At 35.6% G+C, this 13,360-nt stretch overlaps 1 protein-coding gene across 5 annotated transcripts in view; it reads left to right on the top strand.

Annotated features, from left to right (window-relative positions):
* Nucleotides 1–13,360, top strand: part of ATRX (ATRX chromatin remodeler) — a 336,264-nt gene that overhangs the window by 286,433 nt on the left and 36,471 nt on the right. For all 5 annotated transcript variants that reach the window (XM_041740565.1, XM_041740564.1, XM_041740562.1 and 2 more), the window contains one exon: nt 12,859–13,036. In XM_041740565.1, the coding sequence (XP_041596499.1) occupies nt 12,859–13,036 (178 nt within the window). The remainder of the gene's footprint in view (nt 1–12,858; nt 13,037–13,360) is intronic.

The following is a 13,360-nucleotide window of genomic DNA, read 5'->3' as shown; positions in this document are numbered from 1 at the left end:
GGGAGCTCTGCGCATCTCCCGGGGCGCAGTTCCTCTGTTACTGTCCCAGGGAGCCCGAGGGCATCCCCGCCTTTCTGGGGATCCTGCTCCAATTCCCCGGGAGCCCCTTTCCGCGGGGAAGGTTGGTGCAGCTCCTGCTCCTCCGGGGCGGGGCTCTCCAGTCCTGGGGACACTCGCTCCGGCCTCAGCCCGGCTCCTTGGGGCCCCTCCCCCTTGGAGGCCTTTTGTTTCTTTATTTCTTTTTCCCCGTCTTCCTACCTTGATAGAAGCGCGAACTCTTCTCACTGTAGCGTTCCAGCTGGTCTCTCTTTAAATCTCAGGCCGAATTCGTAGATTTTCAGGGTGATTGGATGGTTTTCTAGGTAATTTGTTGAGGACAGGTGACTTGGAGACCCTACTCTGCCGCCATCTTGCCCCTCCCCCCCTCCTCTTCCCCATTTATAATTGTCTTAAGTATTTTCTCTACATAAATAGATTACCACATCTGAGAGTATAATAATTTTTCTTCAATTATTAAACATAATTTAGAAAAATTAGAAGGAAAATCTATTTTATTCACTCATAGTTTTTGTTCTTTTTATTGTTTCTTCCTAATGTGTCAGTGTTCCTTCCTAATGTTTCAGTATTTCTTCTTTATCATTTCCATTCTCTCTAGAGAGAAATTTCTTTAGTCATTCTTTTAGGGCAGATCTGCTGGCAACAAATTTTCTGAGTACCTTCATATGAGAATTTCTTGATTTGCCCTTCATTTTTTAAGATTATTTTATTTTAGATGGATATAGAATGATGGGTTGGCAGTTCTCTTCTTTCAGCACTTGAAAAATGTTATACGACTTCCTTCAGGATTTCATAATTTCTTATGAGAAACCTACTGTTTTACTGAGTTGGGTTTTTGAATTTCACATATAAGTGATACCATGCAGTATTTGTCTTTCTCTTAAATCACTTAGTATAATGTGCTCAAGGTATATTCATGTTGCCACATGTGGCAGGGTGTCCTTTTGTTCTCATGACTGAATACTGTCCCATTGTATATATACCACATCTTTTTTATCCATTCATCTGTTGATGGGCCCTTAGGTTGTTTTTCTATCTTGGCTATTGTGGATAATGCTGCACTAAACAGGAGAGTGCGTATGTCTCTATGACATCTTATTTTCATTTTTTTTGTATATATACCCAGAAATGGAATTACTGGATCATATGGTAGATTTATTTTTAATATTTTGAGGAAACTCCATATGTTTTTTCATAGTGGCTAAGCCAATAAGTGAATGTAGATTACAATATTTTATTATAATCTCTAAAATTCCTAAGGGACTAGAAATTATTCCAACCAGTTAAAAGAAATGATCATTATTTAACATGATAGAGGTGTTATGTTAATTGTTGCTACAGTGGCAACCATATAACAATATATATGTATTGTACATATATATACTTACAATATATAAATATCAAACTAACATTTTATGCACCTTAATTTTACACACTACTTTATGTTAAATGTATTTAATTTTTTAAAAACCTTCCGTTTTTCAAATTGTTTTTCTTTCCTGTCAGGAGGTCCTGTTTCTTGCTTCTTTCAAGATTTTTTTTTATCTTAGTTTCAGAAGTTTGACTGTGGTGTGTCTTGGTATGAGTCCCTGTTTGTTTTTCATTCAACTTCTTGAATCTGTAAGTTTGTGTTTCATCCTAGATTTTGGTAATTGTCAGCCATTATTTCTTTCAAATACTATTTTAACTCCCTTTTAGGACTCCAAATGAGAAAAACGTTAGATCTTTTATTATAGTCCTATAGGTCCCTGAGCTGATGTTTTGTTTTTCCAGCTTTTTAAAATTTGATTTCTACCTATTGTTTATTTTTTTATTTTTATTTTTAAAATTATTTATTTATTTGAGAGCTGGAGAGAGAGCACGAGCAGGAATGAATGGCAGAGGGAGAAGGAGAAGCAGAACTCCCCTCTGAGTGGGGAGTCAGACTTGAGTCTCAGGCCCAGGGCCTTAAGATCATGACCTGAGCCAGAGACAGACGCTTAACTGAGCTACCCAGGTGCCCCTTTGCCTGTTGTTTAGATTGGGTCATTTCTATTGGTCTGTTTTCAAAGTTCCTAAATCTCTGTTCTTTATATTCTGTTTAGTCCATCTATTGAGTTTTTTATTGTATTTTTCAGTTCTAAAATTTCCATTTGATTGTTCTTTATGTCTTGTATTTCTCTGCTGAGGCTGTTTGTTTTTGTTTTTGTTTTTCATTTGTCTCAGGTGTGTTAATAATTGCTTAATGAAGCATTTTTATAAATGTAGCTACTTTTTCCATCTTTGTCAGACAATTCTAACATTTATGTCATCTCAGTGTTGGTGTCTCTTGCTTGTCTTTTCTCATTGAAGTTGAGATTTTACTGGTTCTTGTTATGACAGAGATCTATTTTATTTTTTTATTTATTTTTAATTTATTTATTCATGAGAGACACAGAGAGAGAGAGGCAAAGACATAGGCAGAGGGAGAACCAGGCTTCCCTGCAGGGAGCCTGATGTGAGACTTGATCCCAGAATCCCGGGATCACAACTTGAACCAAAGGCAGACACTCAACCACTGAGCCACCCAGGCACCCGAGACAGAGGTCTATTTTAACTGGACATTTTGTTTATTATGTCATGAGACTGTGGATCTTACTTCAATCTTCTGTTATAACAGACCTCTTTTGACACATGTTCTGATGGAAGATGAGGTGTCCCACCTCATTTACTGTCAGTAGAGAGTGAGAGTTCAGTCTATCCACTAGGTTGCTGCTGATACTATTCTGGCTGGGAGGATGTCTCTGACACCACTTTGGCAATGTTACAACTATGTGAGGGTAGCAGTCTGAACTCCCCACTTAGCCTTTAGTGAAAAGGGTAGAAACATACCATATTTTTCTGTACTATTTGACTGGAATTGAGTGGTTTTTTTTTTTTTTTTTTTTAAGAATTGAGTGGTTTTAATGTTTATTTTAAAGTTTTCTGTCTTTCTGGGATGTCCCTTGTGTGGTCCCTTGGCTAGAGAGAGCAGGATTTTTCTTGGAGATATTTGGCAACATCTACTGGCATTTCCAGGTTGCTGGGTTCTTTAGCACTCATTCTGGGATGTATGAGACAAAAGGAAAGCCTGTAGAACTCAGTGCCATGTTGTTCCTTAGGACCCAAGGTCCCTAGCCAGTCTGTCTCTTTCTCCTCACTTTTCAGAAACTTTTTATGATTGTTTTATATATGATGTCCAGAGTCTTTAGCTTTACTTCTTGTGAGGAATATAGAACAGTATGTCTACTCTCATCTTTCCAGAAGAGTAAGTCCAAAGGTTCAGCTTTTTAAAGATTGTTGTATCTGTCATTTGGCAAACATATATATATGTGTTTCTGTTGTATATATGCCCAGTAGTGAGATTGCAGAATAATAGATACGTGTATATTCAGCTTTAGCTTATATTGCCAAAACAGTTTTCCAAAAATGATTGTACCAATTTGGACTCCATCCAGTAGCATATAGGTGTTTCAGTTGTTCTTTATCCTCATGATCACTTGACAATGTCTGTTTTTTTTTTTAAGCTGTTGTGATAGATATGTACTGGTAAGGCTTGATTGTCTTAATCTGTACTTCCCTGATAACTAATTCCAAGTGGTTTATAGGTTTAAATGTGGAAGGTAAAACAAAAGTTTTAGAAGGAAACAGCAAAGAATATTTTCGTGATCTGCATTAAGAAAACTTTCATAGGGGTGCCTGGATGGCTCAGTCAGCTAAGAATCCGACTCGTGATTTCAGTCCAGGTTATGATCTCAGGGTAGAGAGATCGAGTTCTGTGTTGTTGATTGGGGGAGAGGGGGGGCATCCACACTCAGCAGGGAGTCTGCTTGAGATTCTCCCTCTCTCCCTCTCTCTTCCTCCTTCCCTCTGCCCCTTCCCCCCTTACATGCTTGCTCTGTCTCCAATAAAAAAAAAGAGAAAAAAATTTCATAAACAAGACACACAAAGTACTAACCATAAAAGGAAAATTGATAAGTTGAACTTCATTAAGAATTCTAGTCATCAAAGGAATTTCATATTAAAACCTAAAAGGCAAAGAGTGCCTGGGTGGCTCAGTCAGTTAAGTATCTGACTTTTGATCTCAGCTCAGGTCACGATCTCAGGGTCATGAGATTGAGCTCTGCATCAGACTCCATGCTCAGTGTGAAGTCTGCTTGTCTCTCTCCTTCTGTTCCTCCCCCTGCTCACTCTCTTCTCTCTCTCTCTTTCTCTCCTCTCTCTCAAATAAATAAATAAAATATATTTTTCAGAAAATGAAAAGGCAAGCCACAAAGTAGAAGCTATTTTCTCATTTTAAAAGATAATATGGAAAAAAAAATAAAAAAAATAAAAAAATAAAAAATAAAAAAAAATAAAAGATAATATGGAAAAACACACAGACAGTAGTAAATGTTAATATTTGTAATTCAGTAGGCCAGATATAACCATGGTTAGAGTTTCTGTGCTAATACAGACATACCTTTTGTTTGTTTTGAGGTTTGTTTTCATTTTTTTTTTATTGAAGTAAAATTAACATACAGTGTCACATTAGTTTCAGGTATAGAATATGATGATTCAACAATTCTATACATTCCTCAGCGCTCATCAAAATAAACATAGTCTTGATCCTCTTTATCTATTACACCCCTCCACCACCCACTTCCCCTCTGGCAACCATCAGTTCTCTGTATTTGTATTTAAGAGTCTGGTGTTTCGTCGTCTCTTTTTTGTTCATTTTTTCCCTTAATTTCCACATGAGTGAAATCATATGGTATTTGTCTTTCTCTATCTGGCTTTTTCATTTAGCAGTAAACTCTCTAGGTCCATCCATGTTGTCTCAAGTGGCACGATCTTGTTCTTTTATATAGCTGAATAATATTCCAGTGTGTGTGTGTGTGTGTGTGTGTGTGTGTGTACACACATACCACATCTTCTTTATCCATTCATTTATCAGTGGACACTTAGGTTGTTCTCGTATCTTGGCTATTGTAAATAGTGCTATTACAATTAAACATAGGGGTGCATATATCTTTTTTGTAGTAGTGTTTTCATTTTCTTTGGGTAAATGCCCAGTAGTAGAATTACTAGATCATATGGTAATTCTATTTTTAATTTTTTGAGAACTTCCATACTGTTTCCACAGTGTCTGTATCAATTTGCATCCCCACCAACAATGCACGGGGGTTCTTTTTTTCTCTACATCCTTACTAACACTTGTTATTTCTTGTGTTTTTGGTTTAGTCATTCTGACAGGTGTGAGATAATTCATTGTGGTTTTGAATTGTAGCTCCCTGATGAATAGTGATGTTGAGCATCTTTTCATGTGTCTATTGATCATCTTTATGTCTTATTTAGAAAAATTTCTATTCAGATCCCTTGGGGAACCCCCTTGAGTTTTTTGCTGTTGAGCTGTATAAGTTCTTTATATATTTTGGATATTAACCCCTTATTGGATATGTCATTTGCAAATACCTAGGGGAAGCTACTTTCAATACATAGATCCAAAAAGGACCCTTACCCAGAATATACAAAGAATTCTTAAAAATGAGTAGGATAAACCATATATTCCCATAGAAAGATGAGAAAAGAACTTCAGAAGGACTTTATGGTATGCCGATGGCCAATAAACATCTGCGAGAAAAAGTTACTTCTCTTTTTTATCATCAGAGAAATGCAAGTTAAAAACATTTTTGAAGGATGCCTGGGTGGCTCAGTGGTTGAGTCATCTGCCTTTGGCTCAGTTCATGATACTGGGGTCCCGGGATCAGTTCATGATCCTGGGGTCCTGGGATCGAGTTTCACATCAGATTCCTGCAGGGAGCCTGCTTTGCCCTCTGCCTATGTCTCTGCCTCTCTCTCTGTGTCTCTCATGAATAAATAAATAAAATTTATTTTAAAAACTGTTTTGATAAACTGTGTGAAAGTGTTTCAGTGAAGAGAGGGTAGTCTCTTTGACAAATGGAATTGAAACAATTGGATATTCATAGACTTAAACAAACCTTGACCTAACCCTTACCCCTACTCAAAAATCAAGTCAAATGGGTCATAAATCTGAATGTGAAACATTGTATTTGTTTATGAAAGCAGAGAGGAAAATCTTCAGGAACTAAATTTAGGCAAAGATTTTTTTTAGTCATGACACCAAAGTGATACAATCTATTAAAGAAAAAAGTCAATAATTGGACAATCAAAATTAAAACCTTTTGTCTATGATGACCCTGTCAAGAAAAGGAAAAGACAAGCCACAGACTTAGAGAAAATATTTGCAAAATAGCATATTTAATAAAGGGATCATATTCAGAATGTATAAAAATTCTTTAAATGTAACAGTAAGAAAACATGGAATTTTCAGTTAGAAAATTGACAAAGAACTGTAACTGACATTTCATTTAAGAGGATCTATGCACAGTAAATAAACGCTTGAAAAAATGTTCATCATTAGCCAATAGGGTAATGTAAACTGAAACCACAACAGGATGGCACTTCATATTTATCAGAATGGCTAAAATAAAAAATAGTAACACTACCAAATGCTGGTAAGGATGCAGAAAAAGTGGATCTCTCCTACAATGCTGATAAGAACGTAAAATGGCACAGCCACTCTTCCTGGAGAACAACTTGGTGGTTGTTTTTTTAAAAACTAAACAATTAACCATATTCTTACCATTGAACCTTGCAATCACACTTTTGAAAATTTATGCCAGAGAAATGAAAACTTATTTTCATATAGAAACCTATACACAGGGATCCCTGGGTGGCGCAGCGGTTTGGCGCCTGCCTTTGGCCCAGGGCGCGATCCTGGAGACCCGGGATCGAGTCCCGCGTCGGGCTCCCGGTGCATGGAGCCTGCTTCTCCCTCTGCCTGTGTCTCTGCTTCTCTCTCTCTCTCACTGTGTGCCTATCATAAATAAATAAAAAAAAAAAAAAAAAAAAAAAAAAAAGAAACCTATACACAGGTAGGTGTCCATAGCAGCTTTATTTGCAATAGTCAAAAACTGGAAATAACCCAAGTGTCTTATAACATGTGAGTGGATAAACCAATTACGTTATATCTATATCTTGGAATAGTACTTCACAATAAAAAGGAATGAACTATTGATACTGATCCATAGAGCTTGGATGAATCTCAAGGGCATTATGCTGAATGAAAAATGCCGCTTTCAAAAGATTACATACTATATAATTCCTTTCATATGGCATTCTTGATGTGACAATTACAATGATGGAGAACAGATTGGTGGTTGTCAGGGATTAGGGTTGGTGGGGAGAAGGTGTAAATATTAAGGGATAACACGAAAGAGGATTTTTTTGTGGTGATGGAACAGTTCTATGTCATGCTTCTGATAATGGTTGCCTGATCCTACATATATGATGAATTTCATAAAGCTATACACCAATCAAAAAAGTACTTGTAAGAAGTGGTGAAATCAAATAAGCTTGAGTTCACAGTATTGTACCAACATTATTTCCTGGTTTTGACAATGTGCTGTAGTTATATAAGTTGTTATCATTATCCTAATGAACTGGATGAAGGGTACATGTGAACTCTCTAAACTACTGTTACGAATTCTTGTGAACCTGAAGCTATTTTTTTTTTAAGTTTACAATTAAAACAGGTAATACCATGAGTTATCAAGGATCTGGAACAATTGAAACTCTCACACACTGCTGGTGGTAATGTAAATTGGAGTAACCACTTTGGGGAACTATTTATTCAGCTTTAACAGTGCTATATACATACCCCATGACCCAGCAATTCTACTCTTGGGTATATCAGAAATGCTTACATGTCCAAAGCATATACCCAGAAGGTTTATAGCAGCATTATTCAAATAGTTCATATTTTAATTGTTTGTATATTTTAATGCTGATGTATTAGTGTTAGGAAAATCTAAAAATGTCCTGGTTAGTTTATCTCAGTATGGATTTACATATTCCATACTGAATAATATTAAAGGTTAAATAGATGTAAAATATTCTGAATACTTGTTCATTTACTTCACTTTATTTTTCATTGGGCATAAAATTACATAGTTTTGTTTCCCACTTACATGGTTTTATAAACCAGAATATGTCATTGATCACATCAATACCGTGTAAATAAATGTAATAAATGTAAATAAAACATTATTGTAAATTAGACTGCAGATTTTTTTTGTCTTGTAATTACACTCCTTTAGTGCAGTGACTGGATATTTTTTCATCTTTTGTATTAGCAGTCTAGCTCAGGGATGCATAGAAGCTTCATAAACATGCTTTTATTAAGCCCATTCAACTCTTAATTACTGGATAGATAACAAACAATTGTGAAGCTCTCTACAAGGTTTCCTGTTTTTTTTCTGTGTGTGTTTGTGTGTGTTTTTAACCTACATAGTTTATGCCATTCTATATGCTTGATCCTTTCACTGGTATGGAATAGATGTAAACAACTGGAATAATAATGGAGACCTAGTTGTTCATAATCCCTTAAATATGTCCACTAACTAAAGAAAGCACAGTTTGTTCTCTATAATACTATAGAGAAATATAAAGAAAATAAATATCATAATTCCACTGACCCAATAGAACTGTTAACATTGTAAGCATGTATGTTTTGATTTTTAGTGCAGATGCAATTATACTTGATAATGTTCTATATCCTGCTTTTTTCACATAATATTATAGATTTTTATTCGTTATGTAACTCATTGAATAGGTAGAATGTAATCTAGTCCTCTGTGCGTACATATTCTTTATTCTCAACCTTATGATCTCATAAATAACAGTGTGAATAAATATATATTCTTATATTTCTGATCATTTCTATGGCCTATATTCTCAGATATGTGATAGCTCCAAATTAATATAAAACATGAATTGAGGGATCCCTGGGTGGCGCAGCGGTTTGGCGCCTGCCTTTGGCCCAGGGCGCGATCCTGGAGACCCGGGATCGAGTCCCACGTCGAACTCCCGGTGCATGGAGCCTGCTTCTCCCTCTGCCTATGTCTCTGCCTCTCTCTCTCTCTCTGTGTGACTATCATAAAAAAAAAATGAATTGAGTACCTGTGTTTATTTTGTACGGGATTTTTCTTAATTGTAAGCTCTTTCCTGTTATTTAAATTTTGAGCTGCTTCACATTTTAGTTAGTTAGTTAGTTAGTTTGTTTGTTTATTTATTTATTTATTTATTTATTTAAGATTTATTTATTCATTCAGTCAGAGAGAGCGAGAGAGAGAGGCAGAGACACAGGCAGAGGGAGAAGCAGGCTCCGTGCAGGAAGCCCCATGTAGGACTCCATCCCGGGTCTCCAGGATCACACCACGGGCTGCAGGCGGCGCTAAACCACTGCGCCACCAGGGCTGCCCACATTTTCGTTTATAATGTATAATCGTATGACATTTTAGTCATTAGTTTCCCTTCATGAAATTATAGAAAGTAAGGCTTGGTGTATAAAAGCATTTTATAGAGAATTTTGAGAGTTTATTATCTTCCAAGGGTTTTCTCACTCTTAAGTTGGCCAATAGTAAACAAATCATATAGTCATCCAATAGAATATTGTTTAGCTACCAAGCTTGATGTTTACCAAGAAATTTGAGGAAATGCTCATAATATGAACTATATACACAGATATTACCATGTCTGTGTAAAACCAAAACTGTATATTAGAAAAAAGAAACCTCGGCAGCCCCGGTGGCACAGTGGTTTAGCACCGCCTGCAGCCCAGGGTGTGATCCTGGAGACCCAGGATCGAGTCTCACGTTGGGCTTCCTGCATGGAGCCTGCTTCTCCCTTTGCATGTGTCTCTGCCTCTCTCTTTCTCTCTGTGTGTCTGTGAATAAAAAAAAGAAAAAGAAAAAAGAAACCTTAGGAAATACACCATAATTTGAATGGAGGTTGTTTCTGGGGATTGGAACTGAGTAGTTTTTTTCTTTAAATTTGTTTATATTTTCTTTTTTTTTATTTTCAAAAAATGTTACATAAAATCTTTCTAAATTAAAGTTTTGTTTACATCAAAGTAATATATTTACATATTCTTAAAAAAACGTTCTGTAAAGCTTGAGATCACAACCAGTCCGTTGACCATCACCTTCCCACACGTGATGGCTTGACTTACTGCAGGTAACTGGTTTCAACTCTTGGCAATTTTTCTGGTATTTACTTTCATATATCCTTTCTAAAATCTAAGGTGGGAATTTACCCACATGTACACACACACTTTTCCTTATTTTCTCAACATATTTTTTATAATATTGTCAAAATCAATTTGGACAATTTTGACTATGTAAATAATCACATGTAAGCCATTTACAGTACTGTGATTACTTTTCTCTTTTTTATGCACATGTTTATTTTTGTTCAGGTAATGGTTTCTTTTTTTTTCTTCAGGTAATGGTTTCTTTTTAAATATTTGCTTAGTTTTCTGTGAACCTATCAACTAATTCATTCCCAAATTCTCAGATATATAAATTCTTGTGTTCTAACACAGAAGGTAATCTATCAGTTTTTCTTTTTTTTATATTTATTTTTTATTCTTTGAGGTTTTTATTTAAATTCTAGTTTGTTAATATATAGTGTAATATTGGTTTCAGGAGTAGAATTTAGTAATTAATCACTTATATATAATATCCAGTGCTCATCACAATTACCCTCCTTGATACCCATCTCCCATTTAACCCTTCCCCCACCCATGTCCCCTCCAGCAATCCTCACTTTGTTCTGTATAGTTAAGAGTCTCTTACAGTTTGCCTCCTTCTCTTTTTTCCCTTCCCTTTATGTTTATCTGCTTTGTTTCTTAAGTTGTACACATGAATGAAATCATTTGGTATTTGTCTTTCTCTGACTTATTTCGCTTAGCATAATACACTCTAATTCCATATATATCATTGTAAATGGCAAGATTTCTTTCTTTTTGGTGGCTGAGTAATATTCTTGTGTGTGTGTGTATATGTGCCTACCACATCTTCTTTATCCATTCATCAGTCCGTGGACATCTGGGCTCTTTCCTTAGTTTGGCTATTGTGGACATTCCTGCTATAAACATTGGGGGTACATGTGCCACTTTGAAACAGTATTGTTATATCCTTTGGCTAAATACCTAATAGTGTAATTGCTAGGTCATAAGGTAGTTTTATTTTTTACTTTATGGGGAACTTCAATACTGTTTTCCAGAGTGGCTGCATCAGTTTTGCATTGTGTAAGAGGGTTCCCCTTTCTATGCATGTTTGCCAACATCTGTCGTTTCCTTTGTTGTTAATTCTAGCTATTTTGACTGATATGAGATAGTATCTCATTGTGGTTTTCATTTATATTTCCCTGATGATGAGTATAGTATGTTGAGCATCTTTTCATGTATCTGTTAGCCATTTGTATGTCTTCTTTGGAAAAATGTGTATTCATGTCTTCTGCCTATTTCTTAACTAGATTATTTATGTTTTGGGTATTGAGTTTGTTAACTTCTTTATAGATTTTAGATACTAACCCTTTATCTGATATGCAAATATCCTCGATTCTGTAAGCTGCCTTTTAGTTTTGTTGATTGTTTCTTTCACTGTGCAGATTTGTATCTTGATGAAATCCCAGTAGGTCATGTTTGCTTTTGTTTCCCTTGCCTCAGGAGACATGTCTAGTAAGGAGTTGCTGTGGCCGTTGTCAAGGAGGTTGCTGCCTGTGTTCTCCTCTAGGATTTTGATGGATTCCTGTCACATTTAGGTCTTTGATCCATTTTGATTTTATTTTGTGTTTGGTGTAAGAAAGTGGTCCAGTTTGATTCTCCTACATGTGGCTGTCCAGTTTTCCCAGCACTGTTTGTTGAAGAGACTTTTTTCCACTGGATATTCTTTTCCTGCTTTGTCAAAGATCAGTTGACCATAGAGTTGAGGGTCCACTTCTGGGTTTTTTATTCTGTTCCAATGATCTATGTCTGTTTTTGTGCCAGTGCCGTACTATCTTCATCACTATAGCTTAGTCATATAGCTTGAAGTCTGGAATTATGATGCCTCTAGCTTTACTTTTTTTTTTTTTCCAAGATTGCCTTGGCTATTTGGGGTCTTTTGTGGTTCCATACAAATTTTAGGATTGTTTGTTTAGCTTTGTGAAGAATTCTGGTCGTATTTTGATAGGGATTTCATTAACTATGTAGATTGCTTTGCATAGTATTGACATTTTAATAATATTCTTCAAGTCCATGAGTATGAAATGTTTATCCATTTCTTTGTATCCTCTTCAATTTCTTTCATAAGTGTTCTATAGTTTCAGAGTACAGATCTTTTACTGCTTTGTTTGGGTTTATTCCTAGGTATCTTACAGTTTTTGGTCTTTTTTTCTTTTTTGAACACATCCTTCTTGAAGCCCTCTGTCTTTTTTATTGGATTTTAGCTACTTTAGTAACTTGCATCTATCTAACTTCTCTCCCTATGTTTTTTACACTATACTATAATTGCCTATCATTCACCACTAATACACTTAAGCCCTTGGGTATTGTCCTTCATTTTGATGTACTTAGTGCTTGCTCATAACAGTACTGTACAGAGTATGGACTTTTGAGTTATACATTGATTTTCTACATTTACTCAGAATCTATGAATACCTTGTAAACATGTACTTTCCATATGTATGTTTATTCCTAAATCAGACTCTCATTTTCCAGCAATAAGATTCTTCCTGCACATGTAAATTATCAACCTGACTCCTTAGACATGTCTTGTTTTCTTCAGTCAGTGAGAAAAGAATTCTTTGAATTCCTGATTGTTCAAAAAACTGCCTTTGGAATAAAAGGTCATATCATAATTAAAATATCTGTGAAGCACTTATTACTAAAGCATTTATGCATGTTTTTATTTTCAGAGGACGATTGTTTATCATTTCCACCAAAGCAGGATCTCTTGGAATTAATCTGGTAGCTGCTAATCGAGTGATTATATTTGATGCTTCTTGGAATCCATCTTATGACATCCAGAGTATATTCAGAGTTTATCGCTTTGGACAAACTAAACCTGTGTATGTATATAGGTTCTTAGCTCAGGTGGGTTTACAATTTACATTCTTTTTTTGTAGTGAAAGTTTGGGTGAAACTGGTAATATTTTTGGAGGCCAAACATACATGCATTATAGAGAAGCAAATGAAATTGAAAACAACAACCCTAACCTATACATAAATTAGTGGAAGTCAATTTTGGCTTCTCATGATTTTCTGTTTTGTACTTCATCCATGTCTATAATGTCAACGTTCCTAGATTGGGATGGATTTGCATGGGTAAACAGTTTTGGAATTTTTTTGCTTGTTCAGGAAAGTTAAACGTTTATAGTTCTTTACTTAGTATACATAGAAAAGCAAGTAAGTTAATCT

The sequence above is a fragment of the Vulpes lagopus genome, chromosome X (assembly GCF_018345385.1).
Source record: "Vulpes lagopus strain Blue_001 chromosome X, ASM1834538v1, whole genome shotgun sequence".
Lineage (NCBI taxonomy): Eukaryota > Metazoa > Chordata > Mammalia > Carnivora > Canidae > Vulpes > Vulpes lagopus.
The sequence above is the reverse complement of the archived record's forward strand: the minus strand, read 5'-3'. Positions and strand labels throughout refer to the sequence as shown.